Genomic DNA, 26,289 nt, shown 5'->3' with positions numbered 1-26,289 from the left:
CAAACATTACATCGTAGAATGCATGGAGTCTAACACGGTCACATCTGTCTCTTCTCCACGTTTGTTTTTGTTCAGTTGGTCTCTGTTAAAGTAGGTTTGTTCTGCCTGTCTGCAGGTATCTGAGAGTGCTGGCAAAACACATTAATCATTTAAAGCAAATCATTATAAATTCCTGCTCTTCAACTCCTTGGCTTGCAACTGCACTAATGATGTGCATGTGTGTGTGTGTGTGTGTGTGTGTGTGTGTGTGTGTGTGTGTGTGTGTGTGTGTGTGTGTGCTGACAAACGCTAAGTGTGTGTAAAATGTGTGTGTGCAGATGTGTGAATATGTGTGTGTCCAGGTGTGTGTTCTCTCTCTCTCTTTCTCTCTCCCTCTCCCTCTCTCGTCCGGCTGGAGCCTCTGCTCTCATGGTTTATGCATACGGAGAGAGAGTCCTCGTCCCTCCAGTTCGCTCCCCTTCTTCCTCACCCTATCCCACCCTACTTAGCCAGAATAGTCCTGATCTCCACCATATACAGAGAAAGATAACTTCCTTTCCTCCCCCATTTCTGGTGCACACCTCGGAGAACGAGAGCGAAAAGCAGAGGTGGAGAGATAAGGAGAGAGAGAGAGAAAGGGCAGAGAGATAAGAGGTAGGGAAAAGAGGGAGGAGGGGGTGATAAGAAACATGAGGGGATATATTAAAGTTAAGGTGAGTAGAGGTAGTAAAAGGAGGTACAGAACAGGGAGAAAAGCCTTTCTTAAAAAAGACCAGAGAGAAACCCCCTAATCCACCCCTGTATCTGAGAACCGTGTGTGTGCATGTAAAGATATCTGATCAACCATTACGACAACAAACACTTAAATTACAAATACACTCTCTTCCTCACAGAGGCATGTATACAAGATGTGGAAAATCAGCCAGTAAGAAAGGGAAACAAGAATCACACCTACAACTGCAGAGACCCTGGTTTCACTTCTGTTGTGTAGGGAACTGGTGCTTCACAATAAACACAACTGGCAAGTTCGTTTTGCACCTACATTAAACCTAATTAAACCTCAATACCCATCGTGTTGCTATGGGATGAAATGGATTTAATGTTCAGCAGTGATTTGTAAGTTTGAAAGGCAAAGATAAATTATATCATCCTACTGGTAGTTTAAATTTGTTTAATTTAAGTTGTGTTGTTATTAAAACCAAAATAATCCATTCTTTTTAACAGATATACTGTATATATACCTTGTTGTGCCTCGTTCACACTAATTTGGGTTTAATCATACTGAGCCACAATATGTATATATTATATATAAGTAATAAAGAATAATATGTTGTGATAATGTTTCTTTATCCATATGTATATACAGTATGTGATACCAGAAGATGTATGATTTGTAAAATCAGGGATGTCTTCTAATCCCAGAAATGGATGGATCAAATGTATCGGCCTGGCACACAGAAATAAAAAAAATATATATATTTATGTAAATGTGTCACCGCCATCCGCTTTTGTATTCTTGTTCTATTTCTGTGCCTTCAACAGCTTCCTCTGCCAAAAGGCTCAGCTAAAGCAGTGCCAGGTTAGAGAGGCAGAACAAAACACACACACACACACACACACACTGGGCAGCTATCACTGTGATGCTCTGCTATATTAGCAGATAATCCTAAACTGGCCTCACTATCCTGCCATTTGGCAGCCATTCTCTTAAAAGCACGTCATTCTACTACCAACGTCAGTTTCAACTCAACAGGTTCCAGCAGGAGGTGTGGAATTCATTTCTCGTCTATGCCATCAGAACATCCCTCTTACAGCGATGCAGCCGGTGAGCTTACAGCAGTGCAGGGTCTGACACAGAGAAACACGTGTAAGAATGCTCTGGCTCTTACATGACTGCAGGATTTAAATGCAGATTGTGGCACATTCGTGGCGATGATTGGTGTTGAGGAGAGATTATAAGGTTTGTTGTTGCTGAAACTCCCTGTGAATATACTGAAGGGATTTAGTTTTGAGTCATGACAGTGGTGGAGCAGCAAAGGAAGTGACAGCAGATTCAGCATGGAGCACTGGCACAATAAAACACTGGATAATATGAATGTATTTTACATTTACATTTACTCATTTGGCAGACACTTTGATCGAACGCCACTTACAGCTCAGGGACAACACAAAAGCTTCAGTGCAGGATGGAACTGAGCGATAAATCTGTTCAACAAGACAAAATAAGACTTTCGGCAATTAAATGATTGATTTTCTGATTCTGAAAAGTTGATAAAAGGAGCATATATTTGATTTACTGAAAGTAGGCATGGGATTTACTGGGCTGTTGGAAACAACCACAGATTTGATGATGTTGATTAATTGCTGAATTGTAGAAATAAGCTGTTAGGTGACAAACTACCAGGGTCTCTTGAAAATAAATCTGTGGACAGGATTGTGATCAGGTGTCCTGTATTTGTTGTTGAGGTACTAACACTAACACTAAAGCCAGGATAGTATTGCACAGATACCAGCATTTTTTATGTGTAAACAAAACATTAATGAATAAGATTTGAACATGGAGAGAGGAAAGTACAGCCTGTCATTGTTGAGTTTGGATTTAAATGTAATTGTGCCTGCAGCTTTTTCTCCCCTGATACTGGAACAGAAAATAATAGTTTCCAGGAATTGTCATTCATATTCATAATACCTTAACAAAAGACTGAATGGCTACACAGGAGTAAACAATCAAGTATAGGAGATATGATTGAGCTCCATGATGAGAGAAAAGCAGATGAAGATGCTCTTCTTGTTAAGTGTATGTGTTATGATTTAGTTTAACAATTATGTTTGCAGTATTTTTTCATTCTTGATCTTGTGTTACCCTACACACGTTTGTTTCTGTGTTTGCATGTGCAGTACATGTCCCCTGGTGGCCCCAGTGAAGCTGTTGCCATCACAGTCTCTCCCAGCAGATTTCTGCACCTTGATGTTGCAACACGCCCACAGACATTCACATATGGGAACATACAGCATTTCCTGGTATCTCGGCATATACAGATACAGTGACCTTCATTGTGCCTGACCTGGTTTCTATGGTGACGGTAGTGTTTGTCTGGCAAGGTGGTAAATCTATTAAGGGTCAGGATTGAGACAAGTAGAGGGGCAGAAATAAGCTTGAAGAAAGAATAACAGGGGAAAAAGGGAGTGGATATCACAGAATAGCAAAAAAGAGGAAAAGAAAGACAGGTACGAGCTCAGAGTGGAGTGAAGGAGGACAAAGGAGAAATAAAGGCGCAGAGTGGTGATTTAAAAAAATACGAAAATGGGCTTCTGTGGGACTAATTGGGAAGAACAGGGTAGTAACACAGACAGGGTTAGAGGTGTCACTCCCGCTGGGGCCACGCACAGTCAAAGAGTCTAGTTAAAATGAACGGGACCTACAAACTGTGTAAATAATATTGAAAGTCAAACCTTCATCTGTTCCATGCATTTGTGATTCTGTCACTCACTGATGTGGCAGAAAAGCCCATTAGTTTATTGGGAGATCATGAACCGTTTTCACTATCTTCATCATGCATTGTTCTAAAGGTGCTTGGTAGGTCTGCAATGGAGACAGACCTGTGCTGCATATCTGTTGAGTTTTGTGTCTCTGGATGATACAGAAGCTTTTTGGTATTGTTATGGACCAATGTAGGCCTAGATGAGAAAAAAAGGAAAAAAGCGTTTTATGGAATTTATATTTTTACTTCATTCATTTGTTGACTTTTATTTTTCTATAGCTGACATAGTAGCTGCCTGGCTGGTTGATGTTGTGAGCTAGGTAACTATTAGCGAAGGAACCTGCTGTAAGCACTCCAACCATAGACTGTATATAAAGATGGACAACATGGCAGCTACCCAAAAGTGAAGCCAAAGAATTTTTGAAACCCTGCCTCTTCCATCTTAGCAAATAGGACTCGGACCAAATGAAAAACTCAAAGTACACATCAAATTAATTAAATTTTTAATTTTCATTAGGTAGTTTTTGTCACACTGATGTTTGTTCAAGTGCCAATTTTCATTTCTGGATAGTGGGAGGAAGAGGAGATACAGTCTATGGCTTCAACTAGCTGAGTCAGCTTAGTCATGATAAAATATGGTTACCCACAAAGTATTTTCCAAAATACAAAATAAATATAACATTTTTATTGTAATGCTAGATAACCTAATGTAGCTAACTAGCTAGCTGTGAAGTAACTGAATGTGGCTTGATCGTCAATTCTCACCAGTAAAATATATCAACTGGCTTGGTTGGTTTCAGCCAAAACAGCCACTGTGAAGAATTACACCAGAGAGTGAAGTAGAGTAAACTATAGGAAACAAGATATAGTTTAAACAACAGGTCCTGTTAAGAAAAAATGGTAAAGGAGCAGAACACCCTGAATTTTCAGGGTGGATGTGGAAGTATTGCTTCTGGGGTGATGCCAAAGTTGCTTGTTTTTCACTGGGATACAATTTAACCAGATTAATCACTTTCAACTATTCCCGTGTTAATGCAACTAACCTCGTCACTGAGTCGCTCTCTGTCAGTGCACAACAGGGACATATAGAATGCGGTTGCGGTGAGGAACCCTCAGGGGAAACACATGCACACATTTCTCCACTGAACTAGATTTGTTCATGAATGTACTGTGTGTGTGTGTGGGGGGGGACTCCATATGCAAGTGCAAGTGTGTGTTTATGTGCATATCCACTGAGCTGTCAGTGCAACTGGAGGCTTTCAAACAGGATTTCTGCTGCTTGGTGGAGGTTTATGCCGACGCTGGGGCTTTTGATTCGCCACTCACTCAAGGACAGCCATGCGTGACGGACTGCTTCCTAGTACCGCAGAGAAGGAGAGAGGGAAAGAGTGGAGAGACTGGAGATGTACATAGGGGAGAGAGAGAGCTGGATAAAGGCTGCGGTAGAACAGTAGAAAGAAAGCAAGAACTGCAGACCTAAAGCGGCAAGAAGAAAAGAGGATGGAGGCTGAAAAGAAAAGTCTCTGCGCTAGCAAATTTGGAAAATAGGGGGGAAGGAAATTTGCAATGCTGTGTGGACGCTTTACATACATTTCAGTAAAGTGGAGTTAGAGTCATGATTATTTTCCACACTTTGAAACTTAATTGCATGTCAGGATTTAAACTCTCCCTGGCAGCTCGGTAATGACTTATAAAATTAGGCTACTTCCTCACCATAAGATTTCACCTGAGCCAGTGTTTCAACAACTCAGGATTACTGTGATTGGTGGGAAGCTCTCTGACAGTTCAAATTGTGAGGTACAGACTGACTCAGTTTTTCAGCTGTAATACAGTTGACTTGGTATCAGCTGGGGGGCTGTTCTGAAGCAATTGTATGAAGACTTCTCCGGAAGTCCATTTATTTAGTAACGTGTAGTACGATGGCCAGATTTTTGTGGAAAATTTGGGCCAACAACCATTAACTCTTACATTCACACCTACAGTCAATTTAGAGTCTCCAAATAACCAAACCCTAATCTGCATGTCTTTGGACTGTGGGAGGAAGCTTGAGGCACCCACACAGACAGTAAATATGTATGGCAAGACATTTGAACTGGAATCCCTGAGGCGACAGTGCTTACAACCATACCACCCTAGCCATCTGGCAGGATATTTTTTAATGATATTCTAAAATGTATGGTCTACAAATTAAACCTGATGCACTGGTTGCCCTGTTTGGCTGCTCTGTAGCTTCTCTTGCACTGCCACATACTGTACAGCAGACCCTTGTGTTTGGTATGTTAGTTGCAAAGAGAATAATACTAAGCGAATGGAATGCTACCAGTGCTCCTTGTTTCTCCAGATGGTTAATGGAACTAGTTTCAGGGATACACCTTGAGAGGCTTCTGAGCAGCACGCAAGGTTTTAATGAAAAAGCACCTGGGGCCCAATTAATAGACACCTTAACTGTTCCCGAATGATACCCCAAATTTTGCCTGATACCCATTCTGGCTATTCCTCGCCATATGCTTTATTTTCACTGAATGGTGGATTAGTATAGGCTGTAACGCTGTAGTTTATCTCTGTACAGTCTGGCTTTTTCTTTTTCTTTTTTGTCTTATGTGATTATTGTCTTTTATGCTTTTGTTTGTATTGTATGTTATGTAAGGATGTTGATGTTTTGTTTTGGTCTGTGTTATTAAAGTTAAATATAATTTTTTTTAAAGACTGTTGTTTGTTTAAATACTGAAAAATTGAACACACATATCAGTGTAGTTAAGAGCTTTGTACATAATCAGAAGTTTGTTCTGAAACATTACATAAAGACTTGGGCTGTAATCAACAGAAGAAAAGCAGGAGACAATACAACAGTGATGAGCTCTCACCAGCCATTATATTTATTTCAGTGCTAGGTGTCGTCTGAATTATAATCATTATGCTCCATTTGCAATGATGAAAATACCTCCTCTCATTTAGGCCACCACAGTGATGTCCCTCATTAGGGAGAACGGTCACTGTTTTCAGTCCTTATGAGCGACTGGCTCCAATTCTCTGAGGCGAGACTGCCATCACGGTGATAAAAATATCATGTCATTAGAAAGAAATGTAAGAGGTAATTACCAGAGTGTCATTCCTGTAACTTGTCTCAGTAGCATTATCATTACTATCATCATCAGAACCAGCAGCAGCAGCAGCAGCAGTGCTATGAGGAATGGGACAGACCAACACACTTACTGAGGTGGGTGCAGGTGCTGGTCATGTTGTGGTCTTGTACTAGTTTATTAGATGCAGAGAGTAAATTATATACAGAAAAACACTTTCACAACCCCTGAGAGGTAATTATTCTTGTTCCAAGACTCACCTTGGTAATAAATAAAGAAATCCTATGCCGCGTGGATTTGTCTAAAACTTTGTCCACTGCAACTATAGCCTTGAGTTAAGGAGCAGTTATTTGCTGCTTTTAGACATGCACTGAAGTCCGGACATGTTTGTGAAATTATCATGAGAGGCTGTTTGCGAGAAGACAAATCTCAACGTCGCTTCAGACATTCTCTCGAGTTTCCCCTGCCAGCCCCCTGGCAAGATTTCCAGTAATTATTCCAAGTGAGACCATGTGACAATACATCAAGATAATGTCCGAAGAATGTACAGCACGCGATGTGGTGCAAGTTGATCACGTTTCTACACAAAGGCCACAAAAATGAAAAAATTAAATACATGTATAGGACGCAGAGGAAGAAGTCTACTTGGAAAGACAAGGAGATTCGAGAGCTTTTGTTGAAGAGAGCCAATGCTGATGGTGATGCGTGTAAACAAAACCACATGATTTCCACAACAGAATTTATACAACATGTTACACATCCTGTGTGCTCTACCCAGAGGTCACTCCTTGCTTGAATTGTTCGGACATTTTAATGTTGTTGTCAACATGTCTCACTTGGACAATCTCCTGCTGCATTTTTCATATGTGAAAGGCAATGTCCGGAAAAATGTCCAGACCCAAAACCGAGATTAGGCAGATACTAAGATTTGAGAGAAAGGAACAGAGAAGCACAATCTGCAGATTTCTATGGAAACTAATTGATCCACCTCACACACACATTTCCAGTGACAGCTCTTTGTGCAAGCTGAGTCTAAAATTAGCAAGCAGTCTGTTGAACAACAAACAGGCTACGGAGGAAGACGTGCTGTCGAAGGCCTTAGACGGCAAATGGCTAAGAGACAAGTGGGCCGAGATCAAGTTAGTGTGAACGACAAGAAAACTAAATATCATCAATAATACAATCATAAATAATACCCTGCAGCTGCACTCATCCACACATTTCGATTTCATTTATTTTTTTACTTGTGCCATAGTATTTTCACAATCACGTCTGCGGTTTGCCAGGATAACAACAAAAGCAACACAGAACTTGTTTATGTTTATACTGATATTAAGAAGATATAACTTATTGAATCACTACATTGCCATACATGTAAATATCTGTTGGAATAATGGATTTTTGGCTTTGCTTCATTCCTTTTCACATCTAGAACATCACCTGCTCCCCAGGTCGCCGAATCTGAGCATTGGACGGCCACTGCTTCCTCACCAGAAACTCACCTTGTGCTGCATACTAGAAGATTTCGGGTTGTGTGAGGTTCACACAGAAATAAACTTAATTCCACTGAATCAGAGTCTCCCTAAGTCATGGGGAGACTTTATGTTGTGTAAAATAAACCGCGATTGAGCGACTCAGCAGAGACCCGCAGCAGCTAATGAGACCTCCTGAAAGTTTCTGCCTTTGCAGTTTGAAACTCTCTCTGACACAGGAAGTGATTTCATGTTTGTGGCAACAGAATATAAATCTTTTTTGGAATAAAACAGGTTCGTTACAGGACACTCTGGTATGGGGATTAGTACCTCAATAACTTTTTTTCACATTGACTAAATAAGTCCTTAGCACTACTGAGCAATGAAAACAGAACAGATTTAATTATTATTATTTGACTTTAATATGATATCCTGGTATAAACCAGCTTTGCTGATTTTAGGTCAAATTTCATCAATGCAAAGGTCTTGTACAAGCCTCTTTTGTTAAATGTTAAATTGTTTTTGGTTTTGGTTTTGATATATTCATAGCATATATTCTTCCACATATACTGTATATACTCATATTTAATAACCCAATAATATCTTCTTAGAGTGCTGTTCACATGGTAAATAATCTTGGGATGAATTTAAACTCAAGAGGAGGAACAAACGTCACAGAGTTCATCTATTTTGTTAGTTGTCAGTTATTTAGTTGTTACATACAATTTTACATGTCTATATAAAAGAAAAGAGACGTATAAGAATCATAATGATCTGCTATTAACTGAAACAATGTGATCTAGTTATCTAGTTAACCTGTTGACTTTCTACTTTCTTAAATGCCTCCGTAACAAAGGTAGATATCAGTATATGGATTTATTCATGATTTAAACAACCCCACTTTACAGCTTTTGCCACCAAAACAGGATGTCCAGGGTTCCGCCCACTGAGCCCAACATTGACCAATGACATTAAGTCTGTCCCCCTGCTTAGAAATCTGTTCAACCTAAACCCCCAGTGGATTAACAATGCTATGCAAATGAGTTAATTTGAGCAAATGGTCGCTGGTTAAAATTCCAGCTGTGAGTGTGTAGCTGTAGAGTGGGTGGTATTATCGAACAACTGCCATGCACAAAACATTCAAAGGCCATGGTTAATTAGGAAAGCAACGTTTTTTTCTCAACTGCGGAGCATCAGGAAAAGATGACAAGCTACAACCCGTCCACTGTTCAGTATGAACTTCCACACTGAGGGTTTGTAGCATCTTCCCCAGGTGTTTTATTTTAAGGAATGAATAACTCATATAAATGAATTGCAAAAACATGGTGTGTGGGAGTTTCAGCATCCCTCATCCATATTTATGAGAGCTGCAACACTCTGGGTTTTATCCTTTTAAGGTATAAAACCAACACATTTTATCCACAAAAAACATCAAATAAAAAAGGTTCCATCTGGTTCACGGCAAAAACACCCTGTAAGTGACTATGTGCCAAATGGTTGTCAACATCTCATAAGGTTTGTTTGAAGACTATTCTACCAATAAAAATTACTAGTTTAGAGGTTGATAAAGATCCCACGGGCACCGACTTGGAACGACTTGAATCAGACTTTTTTTACATCAGACATTTTGAAACACTTTTGATTTTTTTTTGGGGAGGAAAAATACAGAAGTAAGAGAAGAAAATTATTGACAGATTAATTTAATGTTGCAGCTTCAGTTTCAGGGTCGCAGTATTGTTTATGCCGGCACACTGTCACATGATTGTTTCTTACTGCAATGCTCGTCCTGAACTGAGCGATTTCAGTAACACCTGTCCTTTTCTTACTATGTTAAAATGTCTGCTGGAAAAAAGTTCTATAAAGTTGTGGATTAAAGTCGTACCTACATTTGATTTGTTGCACTGATGTTTAGAGGCTTTGTTGTAAGGTTTTTTTAGGTCTGTTAAGTTAAGGTATCAAAACATCACCGATGCACAATCTCACCGTTAGCTCCTAAGATTCTTAAGACACCAGGAACTCCATCCATGCATCATCTGTGCTGCCTTTCCTTTGAGGGTCGCAGGGTGAGTTGGAGCCAATCCCAGCTGACATTGGACGATATTGCAGCATATCATAGGGCCAACATATACAGAGACAAACAACCATTCACTCTCACATTCACAACAATGGTCAATTTAGTCTCCAATTAACCTAACCCCAATCTACAAGTCTTTGGAAAATCCACACTGCCACAGCTAACGTGGATGAACCGAGATTCAAACCCTCTTGCTGTGAGGTGACAGTGGTAATTACCACACCAACGTGCTGCCAGCGCCAGGAACTGTCGCATGCAACTGTGATGTCCAGATTCAACATGAGAACCAGACCTATAAATAGTATGTGCATGTATATTTCAGTGCCTGACATTCCACTAATCACACTCACAGCTAAATGAACAACATGAAAGCCATGTTCCCTAAATACCACCTTTCCTGAATCAAACACATTGGCTATAATCTGTCACTGATCCTCCTCTTTGGCCTGATAATTGGTGTCACCCTCCTGGCTCAGCCTGCTTAAGGTTATCTGATGAAAAAGGCGTCAGAATATAACAAGATGTGGACGTGTCAGTGTTAATAGAAAACAATTTTTGTAATATTGAGGAAGCTGAGTTCAGGTATTATTCTATGATTCTACAAAGAGCGGGGTGGTTATAGCTGGAAACATTTTATTATTATGTGAGAAAGAATTTTCCTTTCGGTCAGGATCATTTAAACATGAAGCATGCCAGGACTTCATGTGACTCTGTGCTTGTTTAACAGTCGTTAATAAACATCTCAGACCTGTTAATATAAAATAATCTCTTTAGCCTGCCAGGCTAAGTCTGCTTAATGTTCTCGGATGTAAATGGAATGTGATCACAGTTTGACGGATATAGAGCCTGGCGCTGCTTATTGAATTATCAGCACACACAAAACATTGATTAACTGCGATCATATGGGATAATGTTCAGTTTAACTATTAATCCATACACAACTAGGCTAGAGCTCTGCCACACACAGCTGAAGGCTTTTGTGAAGGGGTTATTGCAATGGCTAGTAGTAAAGTATTCATATTTATGTGTATGTGTAAATTCTTTTTTTTGAAAGATTATTTTTATCTTAAAAAGTGCAAAACATCACTTACCATTCACAATATATGTTCTTATTTCTATTATATTTGAATTCCCAAGCTTCCATTAAATTGTCTGGGGTAGATTTAATCTGAATAAAATAAATTCCTAACAATGTGCAAGATTTAATGTTTATGTCAATATAATAGCAAGCTCAGTGGAGTGAAAAAAACGTATGCAACATTGTAATGCGTTTTACTCTTTTACAGCTGTTGAGCTAAGTCAACTGAATACTATAAACTACATCAGGGGAACAGTGTTTAGAGGTTGTCACTGTTTATTAGACAACCAGGATTGAGGGAGCATTGATTGGCAAGGACAGAAATTGAGAAGATAGTAAATGTTAATTGGAGAAGAAGGCTAATCCATAATTTATAGGAGCCCAAACAACTGCAGGACCGTCGTATAAATCTGTACAAGATGGAGGAGTCGGAAATCAGACCTCAAATTTGAGGATTAATGTTTCTTCTGGGAAAATAATTAATTAGTAATTTTTCTTTTTTTAAGCCACAAGTTGCGGCTGACTGTGTTTGTGTGGGTGTCTACATATCGGTACTTGTTATTGCCTCTGAGTGTGTGTGTGTGTGAGTGTGTGTGTGTGTGTGTGTGTGTGTGTGTGTGTGTGTGTGTGTGTGTGTGTGTGTGTGTGTGTGTGTGTGTGTGTGTGTGTGTGTGTGTGCGCGCGAGCATATGTGTGTAATTTTGTTTGTGTTAATCTGCCACAAGTGCAGTCCAAATCCCTAAATCAGAGGCTTATCAACTCCTCCCTCCTCTACATTAGCATTATCCACCATTATTAAAAACTCTCACTGTCTCTCTCTCTCACACACACACAGACGCGACCACATGTGCAGGAACATAAGAGCAGAGATAAAAAGATTTAGTTTAGACAGAATCTGTCGTACTGTAAAGACCAAATGTCACTAGAATCAATATTTCGGTGCCATGTTGATGCTACAATTCAGATTATTCTGACAGTATCAAGGTATCGAAGGTACCATGTTGATACTTGTTACCCTACAAGTGTTTTAGCCTGATATCAAACTCCACACACAACAATAGCAGAAGGCAGGTGCTCGCAACAATGATACTTCATTCATTAAGTCTGTCTAAATATAACATTGACTTTTAAAATAAATATTTACACACTATTGGTCTGTGACCTTGTTAGTCAATTTAATCTAAATTACTGCTTGCACACTGACTTGTGCGTACTGGGTGTGTGTGTGTGTGTGTGAGTTGTGTGTGTGTGTGTGTGAGTGTGTGTGTGTGTGTGTGTGTGTATATGTTTCCGCTTGCACACACAGCCTGTTGAGCGTAGACTATCGCCACCTGGTGACTGGCTGCAGTATAGGTCATAAATCCTCCTCTATGTTGATGGATAGGACATGGTCAAAATTAAAAAGTCACAGTACACGTCAAATAAATATTTCTCAAAGATGATTTTGGTAATTTTATCACACTGATGTTTGTCCAAGTGCTTATTTTTGGTTATAATATGTTATTTGATGCTATTTAAACAGGGTGAAACACCATAATTGACATCTGAGATGGAATTGGTGGAGCAGCAGAACCTCCATCCCTGATCGCTACAGAGCAGACTCTTGTAATATTTTAGTATCATTTTTGATGACACATCATCCATCTTTATATGGAGCATCAGAGTGAATGACCAGAGTGTGTGTACCAGGTACACATGGACGACACTGGGGCCAATGTTCTCCAACATAAAAGCAAATCAAAATGAGACACAACAACACAACCACAGCTGTTTGTTTACTACAACCGAGTGTTTATCCTGCCACCTGCCAATGAAAAGCCCCTGAACCTGACATGAGCGAGAATCAGTGTGTGCCAGCATAGCTAATATATCACTCGTAGTCTTGTGCCTCTGTGTGTTGTGTGGTTGTGTTCCTGTCTGTCCTGTCTGCATGCGGAGGATTAGACTTGGCATTTGTCACCTGACCCTGACACCAGACTGATAGTTTGAACTCATCAACGAAGGGGAGTGTTGACCTCCTCTCAATCAGATAGTCTCTTAACCTTATCTCTCCTCCTCATCCCTCCATCCAACTCTGAATAACTTTACAGTTAAACTCCTCGGTCTCTTTTATTCTCCATCTCTCTTTGAATTCCAGGTACTATTGTTTTCTTAACACAAACACACACACACACACACACACACACACACACACACACACACACACACACACACACACACACACACACACAGTCCAGACCTGGGGATTCTGTCAGCGCATCTGGAAGAAATTACTGCCACTTGCTGAGTCTTTACACTTCCTGTCTATCAGAAATACACACTGCAGTACAAAGTCTCACACACACACACACACACACACACACACACACACACACAGCCTATATGCTTTCAGTCTGTTGCTCATTCATGTATTTTCTATTATTTAAATGATTCCCTCTTTAAATTAAAATACACAGAAAAATAAACGCACAGTTAAAGCTTCCAATTATCTTTTTTAATGTGACCATGCTCTCTCATTCTCCCTCACTCTTTCTCTTCCCGTCATCGTTAATCTCCTTTGCCTCCAACCATCTTTCTCGCTTCTTTCCCTGTGCCGACTCATTCACTCACTCAATTCAATATCATTAAAGTCAAAGGTGAATGATTGGCATAAAAAATTAAAAATGCCCAAGCAAAACATCTTTCCTCTCCTTCGCAGACTCTCACAATAGGCCAGACAAAATCTTTATCCTGTTTGTTTCGACAAGATCTTTTTCCAGGCTCCAACTTTCACTATGTACATAAACGTTTCCTGTTGTTTATCATTAAATACTGAAACATGAACTGACATTGACCTCTGTCCGCCCACAGGATTAGATTATATGCATATCCAAATGCTTTGTCTCTCACTATAAATCAGCACAATCAGATTACTGATGTCATTTATGCAGATAGAAAACTGCAACGATTTTACCTTGTTGCACATATTTGCTGTGGAAAAGTAAAGGCAAACATGAGAGGAAAACAATGCAAATACATACATACTCCTTGTCAAACCTGACTTACCTCAGTGAGGTGTGGGTTGGGGTTGAATCCACACTGGTTACAGACGGTGGCCTTACACTGGGTGCAGGTGTTGTAGTTGGGTACAGCCGGTGGGTTGGACAGCTCTGTGGAGGTGCACACTGGGCACAGTTTGCTGCTCGGCATGGGCGCGATCTGTGGCACCGAGTAAGGTGAGGTGGGCGTTACGCCGCGGTCAGGAGACACCGATGGAGACCGGCCGGTCCTGGAGCCACTGAAGTCGACCTGGAGGTTTCGACGGGATGCGTGCTGACCAGGACTCTGACCTCCATGGCCTCCCATACTGGATCCGGCAGGACCGTGACCCATCCCATGACCAGACCCCTGGCTGGACTGCATGTGTCGGGGGGAAGTTGGAGTCTCGTGAGTGGCCAGGCGGTAGGGCTCGGCAGCTCTGGACCCTATTCCTCCTCCACCCATTCCACCTCCCATTCCTCCTCCCATTCCTCCTCCACCCATTCCCCCCATCCCTCCTCCTCTCACCCCCCCTATCCCTCCTCCTCCTATTCCTCCTCCTCCGCCCATTCCTCCTCCACCAATTCCTCCTCCCCCCATTCCTCCTCCTCCCATTCCACCCATTCCTCCTCCACCCATTCCACCCATTCCACCCATTCCTCCTCCTCCTCCTCCCATTCCTCCTCCACCCATTCCTCCTCCACCCATTCCTCCACCTCCCATTCCTCCTCCACCCATTCCTCCTCCTCCCATTCCTCCACCTCCCATTCCTCCACCTCCCATTCCTCCACCACCCATTCCTCCTCCACCAATTCCTCCACCTCCTATTCCTCCTCCAGTCCCCATTCCTCCTCCTCCCATTCCACCCATTCCTCCTCCCATTCCTCCTCCATGGCCTCCTTGTTGCATGCCAGGCTTGGGGCTACCCATCGGACCCCTGAAAGAGAGGGACAAAGCAAAAAAGAGAAATTAAAATCAAACAAGATGTTGAATTCCAAATGGTGTACGATCACGTTAGTAACTGTGCATCACTCCTTACTAGTCAATCATATTTTATTACTCCCATGCCTTTTACGCAACCACCCACCCAACCAACAACCAACCACCCATCCAAGCAACCAACCGACGAACCACCCACCCAACTAACCAACCACCTTCCCAACCTAACAACCAACCAACCAACTAACCACCAAACCAAAATAACCAAATGGTAATGAATACCCCAAAACTGCATTAATCCCAGATTGCTTCAGTGTTCATTCAAGTTTATATAACAACTTAATTACTAAATAAAATTGAAATTGCTCATTTTCTTTCTGCTGCTGGGGTATATATAATTGGAATCTATTCTATTCAATTGATTGTCGTGTCACATATTGAAGGTATAAGGTTTTCTTCAGTTTGACCGTTATAAAATGTCTGCCTCTCTCTTCCTTTATGTCTCTGACTATTTTCTTTTTAATTTTAATTTCTTCTTTTCCGAATTTCACTCGATAAAGTTTTATTTTTCTCCTTCACATTCTCCTCTTTATAGTTCAGGCCCTCCTCTCTTCATTGCCCTCTGCCTCCTCCTCTATTATCTTTTCAGCCAGCACTGACCATGGCCTCGCTTCCCTGATGGTTTTTCTTTTCCTTTGTCGAGTCTCTTCTTTTTGGACATTTTTATTTCGACTCTCAGAGGCCAAGTCAACCTTAAGCAACCCCGTTTCCTATTCTTATACCAAGTCCCCCAGTTAAAGAGAAGTCCTTGTGACTTCTGAACTGACAGTGATAAAACATCAATGTTCACACAGTTGCAATTCAGGAACTTTGTAGGTCAAAGTCAAACACTGTGAAAATGCATATGTCCCTCACAAACTGTGGATTTACATTGATTGAGGATGTTTTCAAAATGTCACTCAGCAGTGTGACAGTAATTTTGGTTGAAAGAGAGTGTACGCATCAACCATTTGCATTGGCTCAAGTGAACACTCAGTTATCTTTGTCAGGCAGAGGGATGTCAGTCTGTATATGATAACATTTTGTCTCAGAAAAAAAACACATCCTTCAATCACAGATGTACACAGTTACAGATCAACACGGCACCAGTTGTGTGCATATAGCGTGTGACTCAGGTGACTCACGTTGTGGGGACCTAAATCTGTTTACAAAGTCACATTATGGGGACTTGTCTTCTTTGTGAGGAGGAGGGGGAGAAAAAAGGGTGACTCAACACAAACCTCAAAGCTTCACCGAGGAGCCGAGAATGTCACTAAGACGTTGGAGCAGACAGGATAAGAGACTTACAGCTGAAATGGATGATGTGAAAGAAGGGAGAAAAACAGAGAACAAGGCTGACAGTGCACTCCGAGCAAGATTATTCTATATTTTACTTAATGTTGTTTGATTTGTCTTGTAATGATTTTGTCTGCATATCCATAACATAGATCTTGTATGACACCATATACAATCAGCCTTAATTTCATTTGAGTTACTAAGTAAATCTTTGGTGGCACGTAGGGAATGTTATTTGAAGACAAAATGTAAAAATCTCAAATATCATTGTCAAAAAAATATTTTGACAATGTAGATTTGCAGTTTAACTGTAGTCGAAATATAAAAGAGAAGAAAGGAGAAGGAAGAACAACAGAACAACAGAGAAAGCGAAAAATGGAAAAAGAATGGGCGATAAGTAGAAGAAACATGACAATGAAAGAGCCGGGGACTTTCATTTTCAGGAAGACACCAGCTCTAATTGTTGTGAGGAAGTGAGGCTAACGAAGGTGACAGCCCAAGTAATGGGAACAGTCCTGCTCTCTGGGTGTTTACACACTTAGCCTCTGCGTTTCGCTGGGGACATTTATCACTGTCGCACCCAAGTGCCTCAATACACATGCTTGTTCAGTCAAAGTGATTTCATCCTCTCCCATTATAACCTCTGATCTACTGTCTGAAGAGAGGGGTGGAGGCTTGTTGGCCAGTCACACGTAAGTGACATTGACAGGAGGGGACCACAGACTGAACATCAAGATGGACATAACATAACAGCTCCACTAAAATGAAGCCAAAACATCTCTGTGTAGTATAGGCTCTGCCCCCTCCATGTTAGCAGATGGGACATGGGCCAAACTGAAAGAACACGTGAAATAAATGTATTCCAAGATTGTTTTGTGTCATTTCAGTTTCACGTCTTATAGTGATGATATATGTTCTGTTCATTTTGCTGGTATGTTTGGTTTAAAATAGCTACTGGATGTTATTAAAAAGGCGTGAGACATCATGAGTGACAGCTGAGATTAACTTAGAGGTGCACTCTTTTGAATGCAACTCTACTTATCAAAGCAAATAGAGAGAATGCTTATATGCTCTGTCTTATGGAGAACTGAAGGGAAACTGCAGACAATCCCAGAAAATCCCCATTGGTGGTGCTTTCACTTTTTATTGGCCCTATAGCCTTAATAGCCTTCTCTTAGATGGGTACATTCCTTATCCCAGCTGCAGCAAAACAAGTCTATTCCAGTTATTAGTGGACCCAAACCAAACATCTATTTCCTCCTCCTCCTCTATTTCTCCTCTTCCTTCATTTCTTCCCACTCAGCTGTTGACAGAATGGCTTTTGTACGACCCATTTATTCCCATCTGCCTCCTCCTCTCCACTTTATCTGCCATTATTTTATGCCATCGCTTCTTCTGTTCTGTCTCTGTTTTCCATCCCCCTTTGTATCTAAGAATTATGTTTTGGGGTTTTTCAGAGCAAAACCGATTAATAAATCTTTTTTTTTTTTTTAATTTGTTGTGTTGTTATAATCAGAACTTAAGCTTCTTCATAAGCTACATTATCTCAAATCAGGAAATATTTCAATGGGGAATTTTCTTCTCAAGAAGAAAATTCAAAAAATATCTTACACCTACAAGTAAGTACATAGTGTACCCAGTGTGGAAGAGCACTAAAGAGAGTATCCAGGGAGGCAGGAAGGTCAGAGGGCTAGCTGAAAAATCTCTTACCTCTTTGCAGTTGTGTCTCCTTTTGTTGTTTGTTTCTAATGTTGATACACCGGCTTACTGCAGCTAAGTAATTTCCATATCGGCATCTCAGGTAAATATCTAAATTAAAACACATGAGGCCAAACCAGCATCAGCACAGTTAACCAGTTTCACCAGGGCCCAAAGAGCTGAAACACTGGGCAGCCGATGCTCTTTCCTCTTCCTCGCTGCTTAAACAGATGACACAAGCAAACCCTACTGTTACCATGGGCACAGGGTCTATTGGGTACCTCCGTGCAAACATACTCCAGATGCAAGCATGAGTGGATTTAATGAATGTACTGTACATAAATTAAAGCACAAGCGTACACATTCTGTGTTTTACATATATTTTGAATAAAAAAAAGAAGCTTTATTGATTCCCATGGGGAAACTTTGAAACGTGCAACAGCAACTAAAAATGGTACATGGTGTAAAAAGAAAGCGGGCTGCTGAGTGAGCTGTCTTTCTGTGTAACACTGCAGTACCTCATATCTTGTATTTTCTGGTGTTTAACCATTAATCTGGGAAAATGAAGGAAGAGAAGGAAACAAGTGAGGAGCCTGTCATTCAGCGGATGTTGCTGTGGAGCTGCAGGGCTTCAAACCAATGATGACAGCAAGTGATTTCACTGATGCAGAGGAAATAATCAATTAAATTAGGCTCTCGTTGGAGTGGAAATCTGCATTGTCTCAGCAGTCTGAGGCACAATTTGACGTATCTAATCTATTTTGTGGGAGGTGATAACGCCCTCTCACGTGATAACACAATGTTCTGTTTCAGTCTGATACTGGAAAAATAGCTTGAAAAGTTACAAAACTAACAACAGTGTTCGCACATAAAAAGACTGGCCGACACATATATGCAATAATAAGAATGATAAATCTCATAGTGATGCTGTGTTCTCGAGTCCCTTTGATGTTTCCAGCTTAAGCTAATGTTATATAACAGCTGTGTCTGTTCCATGCATTCAAGCTCAAAAAGCACAGAACCACTTCTGCTCAGCTGATGGTGATAATGCTGTGCTAAAGGGGGGAGTTTGCCATTAAATGTAAAAAAGATCAAGAGGATGAAAAAAACGTTTTGTGAGAGAAAAAGAAAGTCCTGTTTCATGTTAGAAATCATTTCTATCTGATGCAAAGAAAGATACAAGCATCAGAGCACGGTCCTTTCTACACTGACCCAGCGTGACTAATTTAAGAAAATCTATTCATGGTGTAGCTTTGATTTTTTTCCCGTTGCAGTCCGCAAAACAGCTCGGAGCTTAAACAGATTTCCAATTCTGACTAAAAGTTAGTTAAAGCATTCATATATGGATGAATCATCAAATTATGCACTTTACATTCCCAGCATTGGGTAAACAGCAAATGAGGATGGTGGCTCCAGAGAAATCAACTCAAATCAGCCTTCAAATACTTACACAAACCTGTGTGTGTCAATACCTCCACATACGCACAAAACACACCTGCTCTCTCTTCAAGAACCAAAAAAGAAGGGTGGTGGATATTGATTCTTGTATGCAACTGGCCAATTCACCGTTAGAACATAAGTGAAATGCCTGCTGGACTCGAAATGTGATATAAATATGCGTATGTGTCTTGTAAACTCAGGTCATATAATTCTTGTTTTCAGACAAATGTTTAAAATTAAATTCTCGTCTTTGCGTGTCAGGGACAGGGTAACCAACTCATGGCAGCTACATTTACTGCATTAGGTACAGGTTGAAAATTTGTCCCCAAATGTGACAAACACACAAGAGAGCTGTGAAACATAGCTCTTGCACAGTGCTTGCTATTGTAAAGAATTGGTTTCAGAGCACAGCAGTGCAACTGTTATGTTATCTGAAATGTTATCATTAGTATTTAATTACACTATCGACAAAGAAATCCGAAAAGTGATGATACAAGAAAGAAAATGTCTTCAGCATCACCGCTGCCGTAATAAGATTTCTCATTTAAATCCCATTCAGTGTGATGCAGTACAGGCCCAACACACTAGGTGCCTGATGATTGCTGGTTGATTTACAGCCAAAGCGGCTGGAGATCAACAGTTAGAGCAATAACTGTATTCTACAGTACCCATGTGTCTACATACACTCCACACCGAACGTCTAATGTACTTCTCCGTCTATTTATATCTTGAGCACATCCTACATCTTTATAACCTTCTAAAGCTTTCTCAGCAGGGGACTGATATAAACAACAGCTACTCCTCTGTCAGTGAGTGTGTGTGTTTGTGATTTTTAAGTATCTCTTTTATTGACATATGCTTTTATGTATATGTCCTGGCTAACGTTGTGTGTGCTTAATCCAGCAGATGTGCTCTTGCATGTGAACTGACATAACACGCACACACATGCACACACACACACACGCACACGCACACGCACACGCACACGCACACACACAATCACAAACACACACATCTGTGTCTCCATGACTTCAGAGAACATTACATTGACTCACATTGATTTCCTGGGGACTTCCTCTAACCAGTTACTACTTGCCTAAATCTAACTCTAAACCAACATTAAACATGTCTTCACTTTAAAATGTATCGATTTACATTATGGGGACTTGCTGTTTGTCCACATAACGAAGAAAAGTCTCCATAATGTGACAGTGTAAACAGTTTCAGGTCCCCACAACATGAGCAATACCTGGACCGGACACACACATACACAAACACACACACAGCAGCAGCAGCAGCGGCAGCAGTAATGCTTCATCAACTCCCAGTCAAATCAAGTCCACAGGAAAAGAGAAGGCGAGAACAGAAATTGGATTTTGAAAAATTATTTGTCTGGCTGTCATACAGCCTGTCTGCCTGCCTGCCTGCGTGTCTGCCTGTGTGCCTGCCTGCCTGCCTGTCTGCCTGCCTGTCTGTCTGTCGAGCCATGTGACTCACTGACCTGCTGGTTGATACACTACTACTTCACTGGTCTGATACAGGCCATCTGGTTTGCCATCTTACTGATTCATTATTTAGCAGGATGACTGATAACTGAATCAGCTCATTTAGAAGAGTAGCTACGAAGTCATATATGAAGGTAAATAGTTGAGTCATGTGTTGATAAGACACAGAAAATCACATGTTTAAGGATGATGAGTTTTTACAGTTTTTTTCACTACCTCCATTTTTTTTTGCTAAGGTAAGAAACATGACAGGCATGACTCTGCACTGGACTCACAGATGAGAGGGATGGGTAAGAAGTAAACTAATGTATTTCCAGACGGTGCCAACTGTTGCTTTAACTGACAAATGTTCTAACAGACCAGCTGATCCATTATTTTACCACCTGACTACACCTTATACTGGATTAACTGATTTAGTTACTAACTGATAGTCCTATGTCTTTGATTTGTTAACTTGCTGCTAAATTACTGACTGGTTTACGGTCCAGACTGCGTGAATACTATGCTACCTTGATGACTGGCTAGCTGTCTGAGTGAATGAATGATTAGGTCACTGACTACCTGACTGACCAACTAAAGCTCACTGACTGACTGCAGGCAGTGCCCTCGGTCAGTTCAAGCACCGAAATAAACCAGCCATATTCTGATAAATGGACGCTGGTGTGAAAATAATCAAATGGAAAAGCAGTGGGGGAGAGTTTGGAGGAGAGGAGATGAGAGGAGGAGAGGATAGAGGAGAGGAGGTGAGGAGAGGATAGAGGAGAGAGGGTAGAGTAGGATTACCTTGCTTTGCATGTTACCCCACTCTTGGAAACCTATCCTTCATCCTCCTTTTCTCTCTCACTATACATTCTTACACCCCCACACTTATACATACACACACACACACACAAATGGAAACACATTCCGAGGTCTTTCCCCTTCTCACTGAATTCAATCGGACTCTACAACATAATCAATATCTATAAATCTGATGAATTGTTTATAGATTGAATCAGTCCATTGTACATCATGTTATGAAAAGACAAACATAAAGGGAAGCAAATTAAAGACTAAATGTGAAAACAGTCAGAGAAAATATCTAAATGAGTCTCTAGTGTTGATGGTTTCATTTGTCACACGTAAGATGCAGACACCTGCATGTCCAAAACAAAATCAAAAGACGTCCTTCATGATAGGAGAATGAATCAGTCCATAGAAAACTAGAAAAAGACGCTTTCCACATTTTGGAAAATGAAGGTACACCAGTGGGGGATGGATGTAGTTTCTCTCTGACTGCAGAGTGAACTTTCAAAACACCCCTGGACTATTTCCTCTGCACTTTAATTGAAATTCCTATCAGTGGTGTGTCGCCTCAGGAGGAGAAGCAAACAAATGCATTAGGAAATAGACCACTGTGCTGTCAGTTTGAAAGGAATGGTGAATAGACTCACAGCAGACACAGACACGAAGGTAAAATATACATGTAATCACAGGCTTCTACATTAGTGTGCGCACGAGTTATAACAACAGCAGGTAAATGTAAGTGACTAACAGTGTTTTTAATCTTCTGTAAAGTGACATATTTCTTTTTGCACAGGAATGTGTGGACACTAATACATTAAAATTAATGAGATCCGAATTTTTATTTGGATCTGCACCACCTTGTGCACGCTCATAAATATCAGTTCCCTACACATGTCCATTTTTTTTTTCATCGCGACCCATGAATTATGCACTGAGAAATCAACAGAAATGTTGAAAATAACCCTATCTCGTTAAGTTGAAGAATCCACAAATAATTTAACGGCTTCTTTCTTGACACACACTGCATCCTTCCTCCAAGTTTTATGGTAATCTGTCCAGTATTTGTGTAATCCTCTAACTAACAGACAAACAGACGGACAAAACAATAACCTCCATGGCAGAGGAAACATACAGGCCACCACAACATATCTCTTAAAAACAAAAAAACGAATTTAAAGCAAAGCAGAAGTAGCATTAAATCTAACATAACTAAGACCTACCATATTTTCTAAGTATTATTGTAGGCTTGAAATTCAGACTATTGAATTTTTGAGGAGTTTTAAAATATAACCTCAGCATAAAATAAAACTTGCAGCATGGCTCGGGGGGATGCCTGTTAGTTTGTTAGTCCACCAGATCCAATTATCCCAACAACTCATGGAATGGTTCACAATATAGGACTTAATCCTTACTTAAAATAAGCATGGCATCAATAAACATAATATCAATCGTATTGACACAAAGCATTGGGACAAATATGCAGTTCATTCACAGATGTCCACTAAAAGCTTTAAAGCTACAGAAACCCCTTAAGTGGATGAAACCAGAAAAGTTCAGAACCAGACGAGAACAAATAAATCTGAAGGTTAATGAATAAATGAGGCTAAATTTACTTTTCTAAGTGCTTGATTACTGAGAGACTTAAGTTTCTGGGTAATTTAAGATAATAATTTCCGCTTGATCACTGCAGCTTAAAATCACTGAAGATAACAAGGCAATATTATTGGATTTTATTGTAGTTTATTTTATTATTGGACCAAGCTTTAACCAAGTAATTCAGGTGAAGGCCCAGTTCAAGAAAGTCCAGGGATAATTCCTCATAGTTGGTGGAAGCATGTTCTCAAAACTAATATATCAGCAGCGAACATAGAAAAAAAGGAAAACACGATTCCTCAAACTAATTAGTGCTTTGAGCTACATGCTAATGTCAATATGCTAACATGCTCACAATCACAATGGTGATGTGAGATTTAGCGAGTGTAATGTTTGCCATCCTCAAACATCACTGTGTATGCCACTATATATTATGTATATAGTGTATATTACTTCTGTACAGGAGAATAGTGTCTAATTCCACACACACTCCATTCTCCCTTAAGCAGTGCCCAAGGTCAGGTTATAGATAAAGGGCCAACCGACAGTGCATTGTGGTGTCTACGCTCCAGGACTTGCCCAGACAGACGTGCACCAACTCTAACTCTATTGCATATTTCACCAGTGGCAAGACGTAAGCACACAATGTGATTTAGGAATGCATACTTTAGACTTAACTATCCAATAGGATGCGAACACCTACATGTAACATAGAGAGTGAAAGCAATTCTAGCCATTCTAGGGACTCTGTTAGCATTTGTATATTGTTCAACCTTCTGGTCTCCTTGAGACGTTTGCTGCTGCCTGAGTTCTCCTTTCACCAGCTTCCAGAAAACTTCCATTACAGTTAGTTCTTAGGCTTCAGCTGCATGCCATCAGTTTTTCATGTATTTGGTCCTAAACTGAAGAATTTGATGTGAAGCATCATGAGGTGATTCTGTATGAAATCATGCCAGACACATACAGTTTCATTTGATATTGGACACACAGAAAGTTTGACTTGATGAAGCTGAAATGATTACCTAAAGATTATCAGGGTTATGGCGAGTCAGCCTCTTCTTTAATGCAATGTAAGTAAATAGTGCATACACAACATGTCACATAGGCTTTTTGTGTCGACGGCCTAGTTTAGAACACACAAAGTTTACAATTGCTACAGAAAAGGGGGTTAGAAAAGCAGAGAGGGGCTGGGGACTAGAAGTGTTCAAAGTGATTAATCGAACATGTCCCCAATCGACTGCTCCCACCCACAAAGTCTAAACAGTTCAACTTGACAGGCAAGCGGCTGTCGGGCAGTGTTGTGCAGTTTCCAGCACACAGGGAAGTGCAGGTTTGCGCTCGTGTCAGGCTCGTGCCCACTGAACCACAGTTGTGCATGTGGAGCAGAAGGGTTTGCTCTCTGTTTGATTTTGCGATTACGAAATTAGAGACTAAATAAACGGCACATTTCCCTTAATAGATCCACATTGCAATCTAAAAGAAATTGGCAGCATTGACATTAGAACATCAAATAGAAAGCAATGTTAGTTAATCCTGTCCACGCATGAAGCACACGTAATAGGCCAAAAACATGAAGTGCATTCAGTTGTACATAGCCCTGCTACAACTGTATATTTGAGGCTGAGAGTAAATTTAAACATTTTCCTAAAACTGTGACGCAAGTCCAAGTGATAGTGCACATTAATCATCGCCTAATTAATTAAGTGACACATCAATTATTACTAATGTGATTTCATTTAGAATAACTTTGGCAGTAGTTTTGAATGTAGTCATTTGGATCCTCAGCAAGGATGTTTCCATGGCAACGGAACCCTCCATCACACTTTCACTGCTGTTGCTCATACAGGCCGTCAGTGTTTGTGGTCATACTCTAAAAGGTACATGTCACACTTTGCATTTTGTTTTTTTACATCTGATGAAGGGACAGCTCTGCCTATTTATCTCTTCCCTCCTCACTTTGAAATATTACTTCTCTTCACCAGCCATCTTTTTGCTCCGTGAACAGCAGCAGCAGCATCAGGCTATTTCATGCTGCATGTGTAATAAAAGGATTAATTTGTGCTGCTCAGCCTCGATGTGGGCAGTAATGGGACAGAGGGATATAAATAGAGGCTACCTAACATTTTCTATTTCCTGACACAGATTGTTGCAAAAGAGGCAAGAAATTCATTTTGTTCCCAGATTCATTTCCCCACAACCATCATGATACTCATCATCATTACTGTTGTGCTGTTTATTATCATGTGTGTTATGTGTCAGTTTGTGTTTTCTGTGTGTTTGTGTTTCCCCTTTTTTTGCCAGCTGTTGCTGTCTGAGTTAGTCAATCTGAGCGCAGCAGAGAAACAGTGTGATCACATGTTGAAAACCGATGTAATAACATAACATGATGAGTATAATGCTGACTCAGCATGATACAGTGATGACGGATCGAGAAGACAGATTGAGAGGCTGCACAAATGACTCCACAGCAATTTACTTAACTTGAGAGCTGTTTATTTTTTCATGGATGTGAAAAGCCTCTTGGCTTCAAAACTAAATTTGAAAGGATTAAATTAACTTTAGTGAGTGTGATCCTATAAACACTGGAAGAGTATTAAATATCAGTTTCTCTGGGTTTCTTTGGAAGAGCTTTAATAAAAAACACAATCTTTAATTGTAACTTTCGTGTCACTAGCTTTTAAGGAGGAGTGATCCCCTATATTTGTTGACCTTTACCAGCAGTTGACGTTTGATCAGTGACCATAATGAGGCTTGAGCCTCACATTAGATGCAGTTGAAAGCTCCATAAAAATCTTGTAAGTGAAATATTC

The 26,289-nt window shown here is 40.4% G+C and overlaps 2 protein-coding genes and 1 long non-coding RNA gene across 3 annotated transcripts in view; 1 reads left to right on the top strand and 2 right to left on the bottom strand.

Moving 5' to 3' along the window:
- The window catches only part of bsna (bassoon presynaptic cytomatrix protein a), a 112,110-nt gene extending 97,492 nt beyond the window's left edge, over window positions 1–14,618 (bottom strand). Inside the window, exon 1 of the mRNA XM_047340289.1 lies at window positions 14,211–14,618. Within this exon, the coding sequence (XP_047196245.1) occupies window positions 14,211–14,567 (357 nt within the window). The 5' untranslated portion in view covers window positions 14,568–14,618. The remainder of the gene's footprint in view (window positions 1–14,210) is intronic.
- LOC118111536 lies at window positions 1,682–8,200 on the top strand. Its single transcript, XR_004697099.1, has 3 exons — window positions 1,682–1,804; window positions 6,617–6,678; window positions 7,974–8,200. It is a non-coding gene; the product is annotated as an uncharacterized LOC118111536 (long non-coding RNA).
- An 11-nt stretch (window positions 14,619–14,629) lies between the features above and the next one.
- LOC124851950 (acanthoscurrin-2-like) overlaps window positions 14,630–26,289 on the bottom strand; it is a 29,570-nt gene continuing 17,910 nt past the window's right edge. Inside the window, exons 2-3 of the mRNA XM_047340169.1 lie at window positions 14,945–15,120; window positions 14,630–14,706 (exon numbers count right to left, since the gene is read on the bottom strand). Coding sequence (XP_047196125.1) covers window positions 14,630–14,706; window positions 14,945–15,120 — 253 coding nt within the window. The remainder of the gene's footprint in view (window positions 14,707–14,944; window positions 15,121–26,289) is intronic.

The sequence above is a fragment of the Hippoglossus stenolepis genome, chromosome 6, assembly GCF_022539355.2.
Source record: "Hippoglossus stenolepis isolate QCI-W04-F060 chromosome 6, HSTE1.2, whole genome shotgun sequence".
In the NCBI taxonomy this organism is placed as follows: domain Eukaryota; kingdom Metazoa; phylum Chordata; class Actinopteri; order Pleuronectiformes; family Pleuronectidae; genus Hippoglossus; species Hippoglossus stenolepis.
This window is presented reverse-complemented; position numbering and strand designations above follow the sequence as displayed.